The 20,739-nt window shown below is 44.5% G+C and overlaps 11 protein-coding genes across 11 annotated transcripts; 4 read left to right on the top strand and 7 right to left on the bottom strand.

Moving 5' to 3' along the window:
* Positions 1-436: 436 nt before the first annotated feature.
* SAMD00019534_119550 (hypothetical protein) lies at positions 437-2,753 on the bottom strand (the record flags this gene model as incomplete). The annotated part of the gene is made up of 5 exons (XM_012892880.1): positions 437-763; positions 824-995; positions 1,123-1,411; positions 1,476-2,171; positions 2,243-2,753. The coding sequence occupies 5 exons, from the start codon at positions 2,751-2,753 to the stop codon at positions 437-439; spliced, it is 1,995 nt and encodes a 664-aa protein (XP_012748334.1).
* Positions 2,754-3,318: 565 nt separating this feature from the next.
* Positions 3,319-4,359, top strand: SAMD00019534_119540 (hypothetical protein; the record flags this gene model as incomplete). Its single annotated transcript, XM_012892879.1, has 2 exons — positions 3,319-3,533; positions 3,609-4,359. The coding sequence occupies 2 exons, from the start codon at positions 3,319-3,321 to the stop codon at positions 4,357-4,359; spliced, it is 966 nt and encodes a 321-aa protein (XP_012748333.1).
* A 178-nt stretch (positions 4,360-4,537) lies between these two features.
* Positions 4,538-5,283, bottom strand: SAMD00019534_119530 (hypothetical protein; the record flags this gene model as incomplete). Its single annotated transcript, XM_012892878.1, has 2 exons — positions 4,538-4,942; positions 5,092-5,283. The coding sequence occupies 2 exons, from the start codon at positions 5,281-5,283 to the stop codon at positions 4,538-4,540; spliced, it is 597 nt and encodes a 198-aa protein (XP_012748332.1).
* Positions 5,284-6,383: 1,100 nt separating this feature from the next.
* SAMD00019534_119520 (hypothetical protein) lies at positions 6,384-7,931 on the bottom strand (the record flags this gene model as incomplete). The annotated part of the gene is made up of 1 exon (XM_012892877.1): positions 6,384-7,931. One exon carries the CDS (start codon positions 7,929-7,931, stop codon positions 6,384-6,386), a length of 1,548 nt encoding a protein of 515 aa, XP_012748331.1.
* Positions 7,932-8,397: 466 nt separating this feature from the next.
* SAMD00019534_119510 (hypothetical protein) lies at positions 8,398-8,786 on the bottom strand (the record flags this gene model as incomplete). The annotated part of the gene is made up of 3 exons (XM_012892876.1): positions 8,398-8,481; positions 8,559-8,660; positions 8,766-8,786. The coding sequence occupies 3 exons, from the start codon at positions 8,784-8,786 to the stop codon at positions 8,398-8,400; spliced, it is 207 nt and encodes a 68-aa protein (XP_012748330.1).
* A 2,023-nt stretch (positions 8,787-10,809) lies between these two features.
* On the top strand, positions 10,810-12,186 carry SAMD00019534_119500 (hypothetical protein; the record flags this gene model as incomplete). Its single annotated transcript, XM_012892875.1, has 1 exon — positions 10,810-12,186. The coding sequence occupies one exon, from the start codon at positions 10,810-10,812 to the stop codon at positions 12,184-12,186; it is 1,377 nt and encodes a 458-aa protein (XP_012748329.1).
* Positions 12,187-12,245: 59 nt separating this feature from the next.
* On the bottom strand, positions 12,246-12,906 carry SAMD00019534_119490 (hypothetical protein; the record flags this gene model as incomplete). Its single annotated transcript, XM_012892874.1, has 3 exons — positions 12,246-12,417; positions 12,498-12,802; positions 12,883-12,906. Coding segments are annotated over 3 exons (501 nt in total), but the record flags the coding sequence as incomplete, so codon positions are not given.
* A 361-nt stretch (positions 12,907-13,267) lies between these two features.
* SAMD00019534_119480 (hypothetical protein) lies at positions 13,268-13,880 on the top strand (the record flags this gene model as incomplete). The annotated part of the gene is made up of 3 exons (XM_012892873.1): positions 13,268-13,337; positions 13,415-13,480; positions 13,579-13,880. The coding sequence occupies 3 exons, from the start codon at positions 13,268-13,270 to the stop codon at positions 13,878-13,880; spliced, it is 438 nt and encodes a 145-aa protein (XP_012748327.1).
* A 218-nt stretch (positions 13,881-14,098) lies between these two features.
* On the bottom strand, positions 14,099-14,428 carry SAMD00019534_119470 (hypothetical protein; the record flags this gene model as incomplete). The annotated part of the gene is made up of 3 exons (XM_012892872.1): positions 14,099-14,143; positions 14,244-14,326; positions 14,386-14,428. 3 exons carry the CDS (start codon positions 14,426-14,428, stop codon positions 14,099-14,101), a joined length of 171 nt encoding a protein of 56 aa, XP_012748326.1.
* Positions 14,429-16,568: 2,140 nt separating this feature from the next.
* On the bottom strand, positions 16,569-19,043 carry SAMD00019534_119460 (hypothetical protein; the record flags this gene model as incomplete). The annotated part of the gene is made up of 2 exons (XM_012892871.1): positions 16,569-17,202; positions 17,272-19,043. The coding sequence occupies 2 exons, from the start codon at positions 19,041-19,043 to the stop codon at positions 16,569-16,571; spliced, it is 2,406 nt and encodes an 801-aa protein (XP_012748325.1).
* A 1,069-nt stretch (positions 19,044-20,112) lies between these two features.
* Positions 20,113-20,334, top strand: SAMD00019534_119450 (hypothetical protein; the record flags this gene model as incomplete). The annotated part of the gene is made up of 1 exon (XM_012892870.1): positions 20,113-20,334. The coding sequence occupies one exon, from the start codon at positions 20,113-20,115 to the stop codon at positions 20,332-20,334; it is 222 nt and encodes a 73-aa protein (XP_012748324.1).
* Between the last annotated feature and the right edge of the window lie 405 nt (positions 20,335-20,739).

Genomic DNA, 20,739 nt, shown 5'->3' with positions numbered 1-20,739 from the left:
TGTCGGTGACTACTCTGGTCTCTCGAGCTACCCCCAATGGTACGCTCACTACGACAACAACCCATCATTCTCCGACACCAGCTACTACCAGTACGGAGGCTGGAACAGCCCCGCCATGAAGCAGTACAATGGCAATGGCAACGAGTGTGGCGTCAGCGTCGACTTTGACTGGTACCCAGGTAACAACCCATCATCCACCTCTGGTGGCTCGTCATCCGGCAGCAGTGGAACCTCTGGTAGCTCATCCTCTGGCTCGTCGTCCTCTGGCGGCTCGTCGTCTGGTGGATCCTCTGGTTCATCGTCTGGCTCCTCCGGCACATCCTCCTCTGGCTCGTCCTCTGGTGCCGCTCAGCTCTAAACCCTCCCTCCCCTCCACCCTCTCATGAACATGACCATGATCATAAACAACGATTAATGTAATGTTATTTGTTCTTTCTTAGTTGATTATACAGTTCTGTTGCTTGCCCTTGGCCTTCTTGCCCTCTTGGACAAGGTGAAGTGATAGCTTCTTCTTTAGGTCGTCGGGCAACGCATTGAATGTGTCAGTCTGTGCCACTGCATCCATATTCTTGGAGATATAATACTCTGAGTAATCGCTGAGTGTTTCCAAACCCAATCTCATCGATGTCTCATAGATGAATGATACCGAATCCTCGTCCACAACATTAATAATATACTCTTGTACCAATTCCAACATCCTCTCCATATCCTGTTCATGAGCCAGCTCCAACAAGTTCATCGCATTCTCTTGATCAATGTGTAGCTTGGCGGGCGGGGCGGGGTTAGGTAAGTGATCATGGCGGTTGATTGAATGAATGCATACCTTGTCAGTATAGAGATAGTGGAGGAAGGTGAGATATACACTTGGATCAACGTTGTCTATATACAGGGTCTTGTTCAGTGCCTCTTGGAATTGGGACTCTAGCTCCACCTTGAGTTTGTTGGACCTACTCACAAGTATACACTTGTGAGCATGGATTGCTTGGTCCTGTACTCTAATAGTAATATCAGAGTATAATGGATTGTTTACATAAAGGAATAGATGACTGTAGGCGTGTCCAAAGGTGTTGTTGTTGTATTAGTGATTGATGAGATATGGTATGGTCCCGATGCAACACATACTTGGCCAATGAGTATGCAACATTGTTTGAATATAGTCGTCCGAGGAAGCTACTGAGGTCTGGTATACTGGTGAATGATTCGGTTGCATCGATTGTGTCACCTGCCAACTGCTCGACGAATTGTGAATGTCTTGCCATGATGATCTTGTGTGCGTTGACATGCTTGTCCTCATCACCTCCTTCCTTCGCTCGCAAGACCACCTTGCAATCAGTATGTTGGTTGTTGAGGTATATTGAATGAATGTCCTTGTCATAGGTTGACTCTCTAACCTTGACCAATGTTGGATAGTCTACAATGAGATGAGTGAGCATCAGTATCAACGATTGATTGATTGATTGATCTATCAAACATACATCTTGTGGCCATTGATGACCTGCCTCCAGCTGCAATGCTCATGATTGTTGAACCATCCTTTCCACGCTGAGGTATACGCATTCGATGAGGTACACTTGTGATGCCGCCAACTCCTTCTGGACCGGTTTGACCATAGTCATTGAGTCCCCAACTGTACAGATAACCTGTTGATGTGAGCACCAGGGTGTGGAAGGCGCCACATGCAACCTTGATCACGTACTCTGCGAGTAGTGACTCTCCAATGCGCACTGGCTTTGATGTGTCGACTGTGACCACATCGGTCATCATACCAAGACCGAGTTGGCCATGCTGAGATGATCCCCAGCCAAACACCTCGCCCTCCTCAGTGACGGCAACGGCGTGTGACATGCCAGTGGCGACCTGAGTGAAGATGCGCTTGGTGTTGCCCTTGGCCGAGGGCACTTTGATCTTGTGTGGACGAGCGATTGTCTCGTCCTTTGATGATGCTCCACACTGACCAGCCGCGTTCAATCCCCATGCATAGAGCACTCCCTTCTTGATTGCAACATTGAAGCCTGTTCCCGCTGACAGACCAGTGATATCAGACGCTCGAGCAGTCAGTGAGTCAACCAATGGATTCAAGTCAACAAACACTGGTGTCGGTAGTATCGCCACGTCCATCTCATTGACCTGATGATGTTTGTTCGCGCCCATTCCATAGACGCATCCCTTCACTACACGTCGCGATCAGTCAGCAAGAGATGAGTGAGTGTCGTCAAGTGTGATGATGATGATGATGACTTACGCGTTGTTAGTATTGTGTGATCTGCGCCACATGAGACAAGATCGACAGGGTCCGTCAGACCTTCGACAAGACGAGGCGTGAGTACGTCGACAAGCTCGCCATGTCCAAGTTGACCACTCTCTCCACGACCAAATGTGTAGAGCTCAAGACGTTCAGTGACAAAGGCGCTGTGGAATGAGCCAGCCGACACTCGTAGGACACGCTTGCTGAAGCTGAGTCGTACGGGTACAGTCTGAGTGCGCTCGTCTGAGAGACCTAGACGTCCGTATCTGCCCTTGCCTGTGGCGTACACCTCACCATTCCTCGAGATGAACAATGTATGTGATAGACCAACTGACAAGTCTCTTGTAAAGAATACCTTTGATATGGTCTGTGGCGATGTCTCTGCCTCCTGTCTCGAATGAATGCTTGTGCCCAACTGTCCCTCCTTGTTCCAACCCCAAGCAACATGTTGATCTGAAGGTGGATGTTCAAACAGATGTCTATGTATACTATTTTCCGACTCTGACATTATATCATATATATATATATATATGTATCTATCTCTATGTATCTTTATGTATGGTGTTATGTTAATAATTACTTCTCGTGATCTTATTTATTTATTTTTTTAAATCATGATATAAATTTAATCATAACCAGAAAGATTGACGGTTTATTGATCTATATATTTAAAGAGCGGAAGGATGAAATTAAATTTTACCGACGGAAATATTTATTAATATCAAGCTGATATGATATACAAATGTATTGAATTAGAAACCCAACAACTTTGAGTCCAGTCTATATTGCCAAAGACATCAACTAACAATCACCTTACACCCTCAACACACCACCCTCCAAATGGAATCAATTATACAACCAACATGGATACTTTCACTTTGTATTAGTGATGATTGAACCAATATGTAGTGTATGATTGTTGTAGTATTACTGCTACTGTTTAAATATATTATAAGTACATGTTACAACTAGGGTTCAAAGGGCAGGGTGCTGATTGTAACACATCCATTGTGACAGTAACTTAACTTTGCATACTTAAACTAAACTAATCTAAACTAACCAATTAATTAATTATGTATGACAATAGTAGTAGTAGAGTAATATTGATATCATTGTTTATTGTAATCGGAATCTGTTGTATTGGTATCAATGCTAATGTTGAAGATGTTGAGATACTAACTGCAAAGTTATTCTTTAATAACAACGCTGAACTTGGTGAAGGTTCAATATGGGATTGTAACAAACAGTTGCTCTATTATCTTGACATTGAAGGGAAGAAGCTATATGTGTAAGTTAACTAAAGATCATCCTGAATCAATCAATCAAAGGACTAACAACATATCAATGTTTGCTATAAATACAGCTTCGACCCAAGTCGAATGATCCAGCATTCATTCAATCTTCCAAATAGACCTGGTACTGTTGTACCCAGAGCCAATGCCAAGGATGGAGAGGTGGTGATAGCCATTCAAGGACTGGGCGTTGTTAGCTTCAACTACTTGACTGGTGAACAGACAGTGTTGGCCAATCCAGAGACATCCTCTACGAATAGATACAACGATGGCAAGGTTGACCCAAGGGGAAGATTCTGGGTTGGTTCAATGTCCCTCAAGAATGGATTCCCAGCTGAAGCCGCCTTGTACTGTGTTGGTATCAATCATCAATTCTCCACTGTGCTCTCCAATGTCAGGATAAGCAATGGCATCGTGTGGTCGGCCGATGCCACCAAGATGTACTACATCGATACGCCAACACAGGGTGTAGACTCATTCGACTACAATGTTGAAACTGGTGCCGTGACCAATCGCAAAAAGATCATCAACATTGAGTATGGATCACCTGATGGAATGACCATTGACAACCAAGGTATGCTTTGGGTTGCTCACTACGACGGAGGTCGTGTGACAAGATGGGACCCAAACACTGGCAAGTTACTCATGGTCATAATGTTGCCAGTCAACAAAGTGACTTCATGTGCATTTGGAGACAGCGACCTGTCCATGCTCTACATCACCACTGCACGAGACAGCGCACCAGGCAGTGGCGGACTCTATCGCATCTCCCTTCAATCACGTGGTATCCGTGGTGTGTCAGCCTTTGCTTACAAGGGTTGAGCTCAACGTTGTTGTTGGATGAGGTGAACGAAAGAATGAATGAAGACGAAGCCATTGACTAAGATACGGGCAACAAGTGACCGGTGTTACGATGCTTTGTTTAACTTTATTTCTTATGGAGGGGCCTAGAGCGAATGAATGGAGACGGACAACTCGCTCTCACGTCGGATCACGCCGTCTATTTGTGGAAGAGGAAACCGAGGAAGTGGAAGATGGTGATGATGGCGGTCAAACAGAAAAGGATGGCCAACCAGACGTGGATTGGGCTCTCGTAGTATCTGCCTGGGGCCCACTCGGCAGAGTGGATGGTGGCGTACTTGCCTGGGAAGACACAGGTTCTCTGGGAGCCCTTGCCTTGCTGGGAGCTACCGTCGTTGTTGTACAGGCATTGACGGCAACGGCCGTTGGTGCAGGTTCCTTGGAACTCGGTGACCATGCGGCTACCGACGGCAAGGTTGGAATCGTAGTACTGGACAGCACACTTGGTGGAGTTGTCAACACGCTCATCAGCAAGGTCAGTGGTGCCTAGAACAATGCACTTGGCGTTGTCGTATGGGAAGTCCTGACATGAACCATACTTGTTCTATTATTATTATTGAGTGAGATAGAAAATGTGATGAAGTCGTTTGATTGATTTGTGATTGTGTGTGAGCGTGTGTTAGTGATCAAGTTTTGTTTTCGTTTGTGATTGATCAATCTATTAACCATTCAATCATTCAATTAGAGACTTACAAGATCGATGGTGTTCACGAGGTTGCAGAACTGGTTGAGACCACAGTCGTTATTGGAGATACAGTCAACACAGTATCCACCGTGGCAATAGGAGTTAGCACCACACTCGTATTGGAAAGTACAGATGTTCTTGTTGGCGGTGGCGACAGCGACCAACAAGATGACGGCCAGCAAAACAGTCTTGATCAACATTTTGATGTTTAATTATATATAATTATATTATAATATTATTTGTAGTATTTATAACTTTGGAATGATTACAAAATGAATGAATTGTGATTGAGGCCGATATGACTCTTTCTTTCTTTGTTTCATTCACACCAGTTTGGTGATGGTCTGTCTGTCTCTCACTCACTCACTCGCTGAGGAGGAGGTTAACATCAGGCGCTGCCTGTTCCAAGCGGTGCAACCCTCAACTGATGTGTGTTAGGTGACCTTACTCACCTCATCAATAAGTGATATTTCTTGTTAATTAAATTAAAATAAATTTGGCGTCCAAACGCTTCATTCAGGTGTGAATGATGAGGTGTTGCGTGTGAGCAATTCACACGCAGAGGCACGATGACAGATCAGCTGAATGATCATTTTCACAAGCTCGTCTTTGTTTCTGATACTGCCTGTTATTATGTGTGAGGATTGGGACGTTAAGTTTATAAATATCTAACGATGTTTGTGTGTGTGTTGTGTTGTTTGATCATCAAATTCGTTGAAAATGTGTGTGTGTTGGATGAGGCTTCACCTTTTTCATTCGTGCACCTCATCCATCCACCTGATGGAATTTTAACAGAATTTGGCATCAAACAAAAACAGTTTATTATAAAAATGGAACAACGACCAAGAGGTGATGTGTCAAGAAGTTTATCTTTTTTTAGATGGGGGGTCTTGATTGTTGATCAAGAAAGGGCGCCATGCATGCCCCTTCACTTGATCTTCTTTTCAATAAATAATTATCCAACCCCCCCTCACTTTATCGTCCTCATTCAGAAGGGCACACAAATATTGATGGTGGTCGTTGTAATCAATAATAACTACAAACATAAATAACAACGATGTTATAACTAACATCAATGTTATGTTCAAGTAAAGTAACGGTTATTAATAATTCCAAATTTGGTTTAATTCAGATCATTCATTTGATCGATTTATAAATATTGGATGGAGAGTTAATTGATTGGATTGGTTGATGATACTTGGATCTTGGACGGGTCAACTCACTCACCAATCAACCAATCAATCAAATCAAATCAATCAATCTATTAATTAATCGATTGATCATAAATGGATTGACCACTTCATCTACTGAAGGTCACTTGGATGATCTTGGCAAGACGTTCGCCAACGTTGTCCATGTAGTCTACAAGGATACTTTTGATCTCCTCTCGGAACTTTGGTTGGATGTCCAACAAGGTGAATGGACGACCACTCTGCATCATCTTGATTTGATTGATCACGTTTGGATATCTCTTTGATGGTACAACATACTCGCCGCTGCCAGCTTCAACAACAAATGGTGAATATCTCTTGTTGGCGCTACTGTCAATCTTGGCCAGGGCAACATCCAGGTCGACCCATTGCTGGGTCTCGTGACACAGCAACTCTGATGGCCGGAACATTGCTTTGTACTTCATCTTTTGGCAATCGCGAATGAAGAATCCCATGTAGTAATAATGTAGTTGAGGCGCTTGCAATGCCAATTGCTTGGTCCACTCAATCTCTGCCAGTGCAGAGTACTTGCCAATCGAGAGGAATAGGTAGTCGGGGTCGTAGAGGAAGTAGACGCTGGACACGCACGATGGGAGAATGTCCACGATGCCCACCGCTATCAGCTTGCCATCCAGTCGATATAGTTGGTGGAATGAGCCAAAGCCCGTCTCGGGTATTTGCACGACCTTGTTTAGCGCGGGGCTGTAGTAGCCCTTCTCTGAGTAGGGCACGTAGATCAATGGCGTGTCGACCAAGAATCTTTTGAATCCCTCTGGCTTCTTTGCCTCGGTCTCATGATGCACCTCTGTCTGGTACCTGCAGTACAGCTGGAACACCTCCTCACTATACTCTGCTCGTCGCAATGTTGTCTCTAGCTTATGCTTGGGCGACACTGGCAATGGCATCGCTGGTACATCCAGTTTCTTGTGTCTTGGTTCACTGCTTGGTGCGACTGGCCTTGTTTGAGGATTATTATGATTGACCGAGTCTTCAACAGGGATGAAGTTGATATGATTGTCTTTGTAATGTACATGTGAGAGGTGAGTGCTCTCTGGCAACAACTTGTTGATGTCATTGTTGATCTCATTGATGACTGCATCGATCAGTTGTTGAACAGTGATGTTGCAGCGGTTTTGTAACATCTTCTTATGTTTGTTAAGTGGACTCATACTGCAAGAGTATGTGCCTCTGTCCTTCTGGAGCCTATGTGCATTCTCTCTGACTGGCGGCAGACACTTTACAATCTCTCCAATCTCCTCCTGTTGTAATGTATTGTTTGACAATGCCGTCAAGCACCTTGTAAACATGTCATCGATGGCCAGTCTCTTCAACATTGCTTCATCATCATTCATTGACTGCTCAGTTGATGATGGTGGAGGTGCCACATGTTGCTTTTGCTGCTGCTTGCTCGTGTCTCCATGTATGTTATCATGTACAAGGTAGTTGTTGAGTCGCTTTGAGGTTTGTTTCTGATCCTTTGCTGGTTTGAATCGGCATACGTCCAGCCTGATAGTGTACTGAGGACAACATGTTGAGTCATTAGAGTTATCAGGTCGATAGAGGTATGTGCCTGACCTACGCCATCCCGTATCACATAGACTCTGATAGTCATCAACAGTGAGTTGCTTTGCACTCATACCTAGGTATCACACTCAAGTTAGTCAATCAATCCCGTCATTCAGTCAAACAGTCAACTGTGTACCTACCATATGATCTTCTGCCTTCTGTTGACTTGTAGCAATAGTGACACTCAGACTCATTGTATCCATATGGATATACATATGACTTGTTGGGATCCATGTGTTGTACAGATACTATTGCTTGATTGATTGATTGAACGAATGAATGAATGGAGTGAAATGAACATCCCTCAATTTGAAGGTGTTGTTGGGTCGAGAGTGGTCCTGGGGTTGGTTGTTGTTGTTATCCAAGTTACAAAGATTGGGTCGCATCGCGCGAGCTTTATTTACAATTGAGGGATGGCCATCGATGGATGGCTGGCGAGCATTGGACTCGACCAACCAACGACGTCATGCCATGCTGCGAGCTGCGCAGTTGCTCTGTGGGTCTCTATAATACTACTACTAAACTACTGCGTCTCTATTACTTTCGAATGGGCGTGACTGGTCTCCCAGGATGCTTAGATTCATAATGTTGCGCAACTTGATTCTCATGTGTAATGTTGGCCTGTTTGTGTTTGAATGATTGAAGTGTCAACAACAGAACTCGCGAGTCAATGAACTCCTACGACAACAATGACCTACCATGCAGACATTACATTGAAGCTTAAATGCAGCAGCTCTGTGCTCGATCTGGCTTCCCTTCTGATCCTGTTGCTTCTCCTGGTTTCTCTTCTGAGCGTCAATCTTTTGAATAGAGTTGAGTGAAGTGGAGGTGTAAGTGTCTTACATGAATGAGATAACATCAAATCTCTCTCTCTCTCTTCTCTCTCACTACTCTCTATCACCAACCTTTTGCTTTCCTCTAGTCATGTTTGTTTGTTTGTGTATCTGTATGCACCTTGTTGACAATGGAGTAACGACAAGTCGTGACCGACTTTAAAAAAATCAGAAAGACACAACTTGTGTTGGACACCAATGATGGCTTAGAACAATCTTGTAATGGTGATGGTATTGTTGGGTTCGAGATTAGTCGGTGACTGTTGCATGGGTAGATGACCTCCTCCCAGTACTTGTAATTGTATAGGTCAATGACAGTGGCGTCAACTAATGTGATTGTACATGGGATGTTGTCCACTGTCATTTGGATCTTGCACTCCTCTGCCTTCTCTCAGGGCCAACCAACCACCCGACGGCTACACACTTGATAGAGTCAGAAGTGATCTCCATATTTGTAATTATATTTGTATTTGTATAAGTTGTTAGCCAAAATTAATAACGTCCAAACTATCTTATTGAGTTGGACCAGATCTTCAGAGTAATGTGCATGTTATCTTATTGCGGCGAATTCTCACTTGACGGACTGCCTCTTCAAGGACGGCCTCGATCGCCTTGCTCGAAAGGTTGGCTGCTTGGAAGTACTTTATGGCTTTAATCTTTAGAAATTCCTTGTTTAGGAGGTCCTCAGTTTCCTTATCGATTGGGCGACTGATGACTAAATGGGGACGAAGAAACTTGGCAATCTCCTTATAGTCTCGGTCGTCATCAGTCAATCCAACCATCAATCGTGGTGTCCACTTGGATCCTCCGTGATAACAGATATGGTGGACATCCTTTGATGTGGAGTTTGGTGAGTCTGGGGTCAATATGATGATTATGTACATCCTTCTCAACTATAGGCAATCAAGGGATACTCACCATCCACATTCGTGGTATGGTATGGAGGTAGTTTGGTTTGCAACAGACCAAGTGGATATCTGTTCCTGGGTAGATGACCTCATCCCAAAGCTTGTAGTTGTATTCGTCAATTACAGTGGCATCAACAAAAGTGATTGTGCATGGAATGTTGTCCACTGTCATCTGGATCTTGCACTCGTCTGCATTCTCCTTCTTCTTCTCAGGGCCAGCATACACCCCACGGCGACGCACTTGATCGAGTCAGCTGGGATCACCATTGTATTTGTATTAGTATATATATTTGTATTTGAATTTGTTTTTGTGAAGCCTAAGTCTTATCATGGTCTGGATACCAAACTTCAAATGACTTTGAACCAAGTGAGGCAGTTCATTCAAGGACCTCCGCATTGCGCAGATATCTTCATAATCCTTCAGGGATATTCACTACTTGGTTGTAATGACGTTTCACAAGTCGGAACAATGTCTAGATTCTGTTTTGATTGACTTGCCCAACATCAGAGCACATGAGATAGATCGATTCCAGGGTATTCGGATAAGCATCTAGGGGGACTTAAGGGAGGTCAAAGGTTCATCACTCAAGTAATTGACAACAAACAAATAATTTAATTATGATTGATTGATTCAATGTTATAGAGAGATACAGATAGATATTATTTGTTTAGCTGTTAACCAAATGGGTGGGTAGTGAGGGTCTGAATGAATACCCTCGATGGTGGTTCATTTGACAATCCCTCTCCACTGTTGATGTAGTTGTGTTATTGGATAGTTGTATCCTTTGTAGCGCAACACACACAAACACATCATAGTCAATAGATTAAACACCACCAACCACTCTAAGTACTAACTCTTTGATGATTGATTGCAGGTGTATACCATACCAATCACACTTGATGTAGTATGTATGATTGATAGATTGATTGATTGAATGTTATAGAGATATAGATAAAAGAGATATAACATGTCATCATCCATACCTTATGAACTAGATAAACTAAACACTGACAATAACAACAATGATAATAATAATGTAATACCTCAATCAGAAGAAGATCCAAAGAGAAAACAGGAGAAGAGGAAGAGATTGATCAAATGGATATTGGTAATTGGTGGATGTATACTTGTGTTGTTGACTATTAGTCTGTTGGTTGGATTGCTCGTACCCAGACATAGGTCGCGCAGCCCACTCAATGTGATCATTATGATTGGCGATGGATTCGGACCGGCCGCCGCTACAATGGCTCGTCTGGCCCAGGCTCACATGAATGGCGTCGAGTACATGCCCCTCAAACTGGACTCCCATCTCGTTGGCACAGTGCGCACCGCTTCATACAGCAGCGATGTCACCGACTCGGCCGCCGGCGCCACAGCCTACGCCACTGGCGTCCACGCCAACAATGATGCCGTGAGTGTCGATCACAACTACAAACCTGTTGGCACGCTGTTTGAGGCCGCCCGCCTCAAGGGCATGAAGACGGGTGTCGTCACGACCACACGCGTCACCGACGCCACACCTGCCTGTTTCTACGCTCATTCAACGACCCGCAAGACAGAGGACTTTATTGCCACACAGATGATGGACATGGACATGACCGTGGCCTTGGGCGGTGGATCACAGTTCTTCAATCAAACAATGTTGGACAAGGCTCAGCAAGTGAATCAATACTCAATGGTGTACAATCGAACGAGCATGCTTCAAGTCAACAAGGGCAAGATGATAGGACTGTTCACGCCACATGACATACCCTACGACATTGACAGGATCAATCAGAAGATGACAGATATCCCCACGCTGAAAGAGATGACAGTTAAGGCATTGGAGTTACTGGCGCAGGATAATCAGCATGGCTTCATCATAATGGTGGAGGGCGCCAAGATCGACCTGGCCGGACACAGCAACGACGCCGCCGCACAGATATATGAGACACTCAACTTTGACGATGCGTTCAACGCAGTCCTGGACTTTGCCGCCAATGACAGGAACACGTTAGTGCTGGCAACTGCCGACCATGAGACAGGCGGTATCACCTTGGGCTTCCAGCCCGACGCACACGTCTACCCCACGTACAAGTGGCTCCCGGATGTACTTCTCAACTTTACCGCGTCAGCAGCCACGATGGAGAAGGAGATCTTTGCCACTAGAGTCAACGTCACTGATGCTAGTGTCGCCACAAACAACTCTGTGATCAACTCTGTCGTCAACAAATATTACAAGCCAGGCAATTGGGATCAGTCTCCCTTCAACTTCACAACATCGGAGCTGGAGCTATTGCAGTCTTTCTGGAGTGCCAACAACAATGGATCGTTCGCAAGCTTCCTCGGCCGGTTCATTGGGGAGCGTGCTCTGGTCGGCTTCACAACCAGTGGACATACAGGAGTCGATGTCAACTTGTACACATACTACTCTGGCGATAATCAAGATATCAAAGAATCAATAGAGTCCAAACTACATGCCAACATTGATAACATTGAAATAGCGCACTATATCCAAGATGTGCTGGAACTAGACATGGACGAGGTGACAGCCTCTCTAGCAAACTTCAATCCAGGAATAATTCCACCATTCCCTCCATCATAATCTCCAATCCAATCCAATCAACGTCAATCAATTCATTCAATCAATCAATATCTTTATTTCCAAGCTTGTATCCACTCGCCAATGACTTTTTGATTATTCTCATTGTCCTCGATTGAGTTGGACTGCATCTCCATTACAATCTCTGGCTTGTACGATGACATTGCCTCCTCCAATATCATCTGCATAATCTCACAATCTATATTATTCTCTATCTTCTTATCATTATAGTTCCTACATTGGTATGATTGCTCCAAAGTCAGTCCATTCCATTCCAGTCCACTCATTCAATCACCTCCATGAATCAAACATACCTCTTGACTAGACGTTCATATAATGATTGAGTATCTGTACGTAGTACTATTACAAGATCGAACCAACGCTCTGGGAACCATTCACAACCGTGATGATCGACAATTACACCACCTGGTGCCATAACATCTTCGAGTTCATCGCATACTTTATCCTCGTCCAGGATGTAACATTGGAACTCTTCGTCCCAACCATCATGTAAATCCTTCTCCTTTACCAATGCCGATATATCCACATGTTTCATTCCATGAGTCGATGACAACTCTGCTGAAAGACTTGTCTTGCCCGTGCCTGGTGTTCCTGTGATCTGTCGGTCCATTCATTCATTAAATGAGTAAGTTTGATTATTTGATTGATTATTTGATTGATTTGATAAATTATTCATACCAATATGTTGGGTCTAGTTCTCTTTGACATTGTATGCTATATTTATGTTATGTATTTGTAGATAAGTTTAAGACGAGTCGTCAATCTAACTCATTCTTTCGTTGTCGACAACCTTCAACTTTCGAAAAATTATCAAAAGGTCTCTTTTGTGAACTCATCTCATTCTTCATCATCATTCATCCAATCAATCATTGACTTGTACAGTTATACATACTTATACATATACATATATACATAGAAGATGCCAAAGTATTACTGCGAGTACTGCGATAAGTACCTTACTCATGACTCACCATCAGTTAGAAAGTCACATAATATAGGAAAGGTACATCAACAGGCTGTATCATTATATTATAAACAGTTTGAACCTGACTATCTTAGAGCAATGAGTGAACAAAAGATGAGAGACATGCAGGCTAGGGGAGGAATGCCTCAGTTCATGCCTCCACAATTCGGTAAGTACTTGATTGACGATCACATGATTGATTGAATGAATGATCACTAATACTCAATCAATCAATCAACCAATTAGGTATGCACCCTGGACTCATGCCACCACCTAATATGATGCCTCCACCAGGTCAGTTTGATCATCCTGGTATGCATCATCAACAGGGTGGACCGTTCCCATATCATAACATGCCACCAAATGGATCACCTCCAATGCATTCACAACAACATCAACAACATCAACAGCACCAACAACATCATCATCAGCAGATGCCACCAAATGGCCCACCACCTCATTGGGAAGGAGGCCCTCCTCATGGCATGTCCCATCATGGTATGCCACCCCAGCATGGTATGCCTCCACCTCATCATGGCATGCCTCCTCAGCATGGAATGCCGCCTCAGCATGGAATGCCTCCTCCACATCATCACGGAATGCAACCAAACAACATCCAATCCTAAGCAAGCACAGGTGTCCATTAAGTTTGGACATATACATATCAATAATCGATCGAATGAATGAGTCAGGTGAGCGAGGGATCGAGTGATCGAGTGATCGAGCTAGCGAGTGAGCAAATAGGTGGCAACAGACTCCAAGCAAGCGAACATACTCATGTTCCTTAATGTTACTACTGCGCAAGTACATAACACATATCTCAATCGCTACTACTCACTTGCTGTAATAAATGAATCCCCCGATACCTCTTTAGTCTCGGTTATCAATCAATCATTTCCAACGATGCAGCTGCTGTCCTATTTTATTATATTACCCAGCCATGCTCAATGAGACGTTCTGAATGTAGACATGAGTCTTTGTTTAGAATGTTAGGGTTTTGGTCGATGGCTGTTTGGAGAACTTGACGCACCCTGGTAACATCTCGGGTTACTTCTGGGTCATCTTCTAGCCTTACTATAGTCAGCTGGATATAGAGACATATTGGTTTGTTGAATAGTCTGACAATGTCATTGAGCATGTGTTCACCGCCATAATGTACTCGGAGTGAGATGGATGATGGGTATGAGTTTGCTCTGGCAATAGAGTCCAAAACATACCACTGAGATTCGTTGACATATCCAAGGTCGACATGGTCAACATGTGATAGTGACTGACTCAATCGAGTAAAACTATGTTGACTCTCTGAACGAATGGTATATCTAAATACAGGAAAGTAATCTATGTCTTCAATCATGGTGTCGTGATCACTCTGCGGAGAATGAGTGATCCCAAGTCGATGGAGTCGTCGACCAATTGGATATGGTAGGTTGGCAAACAGTGTCATGATTGTCAAGTCTTGTATGGTACATGTTTGATCACAGAGGAGGAAGGTCAAGAGTTGGTGACCCGTACCCTCGCACATCATCAGCCGGTAGTCAAGTTTGTAAAGTCGTCCACCACTGGGTGCATGTCGGAGATAGGTGAGCAGATGATCGTTCACCTGCTCCACCTGTGTTTGGTCCAGGTCTGTATCCTGACAGACTACGATTGCAAGACTTCTTAGGTTACAGAGACTTAAGAGGAAACTAAACAATTGCTCTTTGTTCTGGAATATATCAGATGGAGCCAAGAATTTCAATGAGAGTGACTGCAGGGATTGTAGCCATGTTGCACAGATGGGATTGTTCAATGCTGTTATAATAGGAAGAATGAAGTAGGTATTGTCCGGACATTCATAGGGCATACCTTCAATAGTCCAGTGAATACGGAACGAGAGACTCTGGAGTGTAAAATGCGACGCCAAGTTGACAATGTTCAACGCTATTTCATTCATTCTCTCGCCTTCATAGAGCTCGTTGTTTATCACCAATGTCACTGATCGAAGACTCTTGGGTGTATCTGTACCAGTACTCTCCAATAGAATATGCTCAGCGTTAACAAGTGTCGACTTGAACGAGCATAGTTCAGAGAGGAAAGACCGGATTGTCTGGGACATTGAGATATTGAATCGATCTTCCAACGATTGGACAGAGAGATGAGTGATTCGTTCTGGATGTATTGTGAATCGATTGTCGACGATGTGATCAACATGTGACTCAAGATCATTGATCGAGCTGATTCTAAGTCTTGTGTTGATTGACTTTAACAAATGATGTAGTTGCCATGAGACTAAACAAATAGATCTTGCCACTTTCTCCATTTAGAATCTGTTGATCTTAGACAGGACATCAGAGCTACGGACACTATCCTAAACCAAACTATCTGTGGCAACATCATTGACGTGACTATTTATATATAGCCGAGGCTTTGGTTGGAGGAGGTCAATAGCAATGTTTGATCATGTGATCAATTTCGTTGTGGATGGGGACAGAGACTTGGGAGACATCCAAACAACTGTTGTGAGTTCTGGAACATATCCGAGGGCGCCAAGTATTGCAAAGAGAGTGACTGAAGGGATTGAAGCCATGACGCACAACTTGGACGGGTCAATGCTGTTACGATGGGAAGGATTATAAAGGCATTGTCATAGCATTCCCCATAGGGCAACCCTTCATCAGATGTCCAGAATATACTGAATGAGACGCTCTTGAGTGAGATGAGCGATGCCAAGGTGACAATGGATGTCTCAATATCTTCCATTTCCTGGTTGTCATAGAGCACGTTGTTTATCACTAGTGATGCTGACCGCAGACACTTTGGTGCTTCGACTGAGAGCAAGTTCACTGCATGATCAAGTAGCCACGTGAAAGAGAGGAGTTCAGATAGACAAGACCGCATCGCTTTCGTTACTTCCATGTGGAGTTGATTGAACCAATTGACTGAGAGATGAGTGATTCGCTCTGAATATGTCGTGTATCGATTGTCAATGATATGATCAACATGTGACTGGAGTTCATCAAAGGTCCTGACTCTAAGTCTTGTGTTGATTGACTTTAACAAATGATGTAGTCGCCATGTGACCAAACCAATCGATCGTGCCCACTTCCTCCATTTAGTTTCTGTCGACTTTAGGCTGACCTTTATGACAGTGATACTATCCAAAACAAAACAATCTCAGGAAGTGAAAAAATGTCTAAATGGTCACTGTTAGTATCTGACATTCTTATTTGATTGATCAAATATCCCTCACACTGTTTTGTCGACATGTTCCACAGGATTATCAATGATGCTTGCAAAGAGAAGTACGGTAATAGAGATAAATAAAATTCTGTTTTTTGTCCTGAATGGAGGAGAAAGGTATTATTATTACAATGGATTGGAGGAAGGAGTCGGCTAATTCATGGACCAGTCTCTCGATTAATTAATTGGTCGGCAGCACGACTTGTGGCTGAAGGTTGAGCTGTGCCTGTAGGGCATCATGTTTCTTGAGCAACTTTCCAATGGTCTTCTCTGAGATACGATGCTTCTTGGCCGCCTTGCAGAAGGAGAAGATGTCGATGCTGTTGGATTCGAGACATGAGAAGAAGTGCAAGATCTTCTCAAAGCCGTCCTTGCACAGCGTCTCCTGGTTCTGGCGCAGAATGTGGATGACCAGCGTGTGGATGACAAAGTAGCCATTGGTCAGCACCAGGTCCCAGAAGCGGATGAGCAGGGCGAACGGCAGGTTGCCGCTAAACACCGTCAGGAACCATTTGGTGGCGTACATCGAGGTGGAGATGCCCTCGAATCCAAAGTGCGTCTGAAGCTTGGGCAGCTCCTTCTGTATGAGTGTTTCGTGGATGGCGTAGTGGCGATAGAGCATGGGGAATGACGGCAGGAACAGTCCACGCAGTTGATATTTGTCCGACTCCATTAGTGCCACCAGTGCCCAGAATGCCTGCTCCTCCTCCATGTACATCAGCAGTATCGATGCTATTCCACTCATTCCTTGACAGTATCCAACCTCTTGATCATATAAACTATAAGCCTTTAATACATTAAATAATGATTGTTGTCTATGATTGATTGATGGATGTATGAGTTAGTTGGTCTCGCAGACATGTCTTGATGCCACACACACATACCCTTGGTTGAACCTTTCTCTAAAGAATAGATGGTTGCGATAGGTCCTGTCAATGTCCAGATCGATCTGCTTGACAAAGTCAGAGTTGTTGTTGAGTAGTTGCTCGTAGGTCACTTTGGACTTGGCCTGGAAGGTCTCGGGCGTAAGGATCAACTTCCAGAGTTGACCACGCACAGAGTCTGGCACACTCTTCCACGCTAGACGTCCAATCTTGGTCTGTCTCTTGGCGGCCGAGTACTTGGCCCAGCCCTCAATGATCTTGACCCACTTCTTCTCGCACTGCTTCTCGAAGCTCGACTTGTGTCTGTGCAGCGTGTTATAGTACTCCTTTGTGTCCATCCACTTCTTGACCTGCGCAGCCGTCAGCGACGAGTCGGGGAGGAAGCCAAACATGTCTGCATGCAGTGCCTGTGAGGCATCATCCGACTTGTCGCCACTGCCGTCCGATGAGGATGATGATGGGTCCACCTTGGAGACCCTCGCGTGCTCGCCCTTCAGTCCGTACTTGTACCTCAGCGTGACGTCGGCGCCAGCCGAAACCAACATACTCGATATGGTCGGGTTGGCAATGTCCAGCGAGAAGTGCAACGGTGTCTTGTTCTGGTAGTCCTTTACGTTGGCCGTCGAGCCAGCGCGAAGCAGTGCCTTGACATTCTTCGGATGTCCAGACTTGGCCGCGTAGAAAATTGGTGTCTGGCCAGTGTTGTCGGCCGTGTTGACTTTGGCGCCGCGCGCTACCATCAACTTGACCGCCTTGTGGCAGTTCTGATTGGTGACAGCGTAGTGGAGAGCAAGCGCACCAAAGTAGTCGGCGGCATCTGCATTGGCACCCTTCTCCAGCAAGAATGTGATGCACTTGATCTTGCCCATGATCGACGCCAGGTGTAGAGGTGTCTTCTTCTCCCTGTCCTTTGAGTCCAATATCGAGCCACCATTGACCAACGCTCGGATAATCAAAAGTGCTGTGTCGTCGGGCGATGGAGACTCGGCCGCGTAGTGTAGCGCTGTCTTGCCCTTCTTGTCACGTGCTTCGGCCTTGACGCGACGTGGTCCGCGCTCCATCATGGCGGTGGCGCATCGAACACTGCCACTCGTGGCGCACAGATGTAGTGGCGTGCATCCATTGCTGTCGCGCTTTATATGTGCGCCCGAGTCGAGCATGACTGAGAGGACGTCGTGCAGGCCGGACATGGCCGCGCGATGCATCGAGGTCTGGCGCTCCTGGTCGCGCAGATTGACGCGGGCGCCGTTGGACAGTAGGTACCTGACCGTGATGACCTGGTTGGAGTACATCAGGGGTGTGCGTCCAAGCGTGTCGCGGTCGTTGATGTTGATATTGCCCGAGTCGTGGGGTTCGTCGTCGTCGTCATCGTCGTCCTCCTCCTTGTTGAAGCTGTCGTCGGGCGACTGCAGCGTCTGTTGTAGTTGCAGTTGTTGCAGCTGCAGGTCTGGCTCGCCAAAGTGCTCGATCAGTGTTGCCATGTCGTTGTGGTACACTGCCTCGTGGATTGGGAACAGGCCGGATTTGTGGGGAAATGCCTCCAGTGGGCGTCTAGGTTCATCATCATGCTGTGTCTCGATCAATTGATCACCGGCCACATCAATATTTGTGATTCCAGTGCTTGTACTGCTGACATCTGTTGTATGATCCAACATCACTAATGCTGGTTGGTGCTGATGTTGGTTTGTGATTGCTACTGTGGTGGTATCAACATGATCATTGATTCCACTACCTCCTCCTTGGGCCACATCAGCTCCTAGACCAGGTTCCATTTTCTTTTAAATATCTCTTTGGAGAGTGATTGAGCGAGTATGTTACAATTTATAAATAATAATAATAATAATAATAAGTAGGTCTATGTACAAATGATTGATTGATTGATTGATTCCAACAAAATTGGAAATTATGTATGATTGAACTAATTGAATAAATGAATGATTGAATGAATGAATGTTAGTCAGATGATACGTAGAGTGATCAGAAATAGCCATTCATCATCTGGATTGATGGTGATTGATGGTGGATGGTTGGATGAATGGTTGGATGGTCAGCCAACATCGTTGTTGCGCTTTCCAAATATGTTACCCACCTTTAAACAACTATGGATGGATGGATGGATTATGTGTATCACTTTAAAGGTTGGAATGTACGTGTTTGATTAATTGATTGATAGAATGATTGATTGATGGCTATGGATGTGGTTGTTGCTACTGTTTATGATTGATCCTTAAGATGTCTGTTCTGTTTAGTGGTGATCGGATGCGTATGTGTGTGTGATTGAGTGAGTGGTTGTTTGATTGATTGTGTGTGTGTGTGTGTGGATGGTTGATCGGGTGGTCCCGTCGTGATCTAGATTAAATATAGTACAGGTAGAGTATATGTATGAATGTATGTATATGTATTAGTACAATGTTGTTATTGTTAATGATATGTTTGATGTTGGTATTGAATGAATCAATAAACTAGGTGTCTATGCTTTTTTTTGGTGTCTGTCCATTGGGTGTTTTTGATTATTTTGATTGATTTTGATTGTTTTTTGACACCGATGAAGGGTTCTTTGGTCCAATCCCCCAACCTGATGGGCCATCGGTTGCCCAATTGTTAATGGGGGATACCAAAAACATATCTTTATCTGTACTGAGAGACACACAAATATTGATCACACTGAGGAGTCGGACTTGGGAAGTGTAGAAAAAAGAAAACAACTCTTGTTGGAGAACCAATCTGACAATGATCGCTCCAAGTTAGAAATCCGCAGTTTGATTTGAAGTGATCCATCCCAATCAAAATGTTGGACATTGATCTAACTTCATAAACTCCTCAACGCTATCTACAAATACAATGATGGAGATCACTTCTGACTCAATAAAGTGTGTAGCCGTAGGGTGGCTGGTCGGTCCTTTGAAGAAGCAGGAGAAGGCAGAGGAGTGCAAGATCCAGATGACAGTGGACAACATCCCATGCACAATCACCTTTGTTGACGCCACTGTCATCGATGATTACGACTACAAGCAATGGAAGGATGTCATCTACCCAGGAACAGACATCTACTTGCTCTGTTGACGTCCACTCTACCTACATACTTTTTCAAGAATATGGTTGGTGAGTATCCCGCCCGTGAATGCCTAGCCTAGACAACCTCATATTGACCAGACAGACTCACTTCCACTTCACGCCATCAATAGGATTTCTACCATTTATGTAAATATGGAGGATCCAAGTCGACACCACGATTGATGGTTGGATTGACTGATGACGAGCGACAATACAAGGAGATTGTAAATTTTCATCCCTTTTATGTTGACAGGCGTCCAATCGATCAGGAAACTGAGGACTACATCAACAAAGAATCACTGAAGATCAAAGCCATCAAGTACCTCCAAGCAGCCAACCTCTCGAGCAAGGCGATCGAGGCCGTCCTTGAAGAGGCTGTCCGTCAAGTGAGAATTCGCCGCAATAAGAAAACAT

The sequence above is a fragment of the Acytostelium subglobosum genome, assembly GCF_000787575.1.
Source record: "Acytostelium subglobosum LB1 DNA, scaffold: scaffold36, whole genome shotgun sequence".
Classification (NCBI taxonomy): Eukaryota; Evosea; class Eumycetozoa; order Acytosteliales; family Acytosteliaceae; genus Acytostelium; species Acytostelium subglobosum.
Note: the sequence above shows the minus strand (reverse complement) of the source record. Positions and strands in the feature narration are given on the sequence as shown.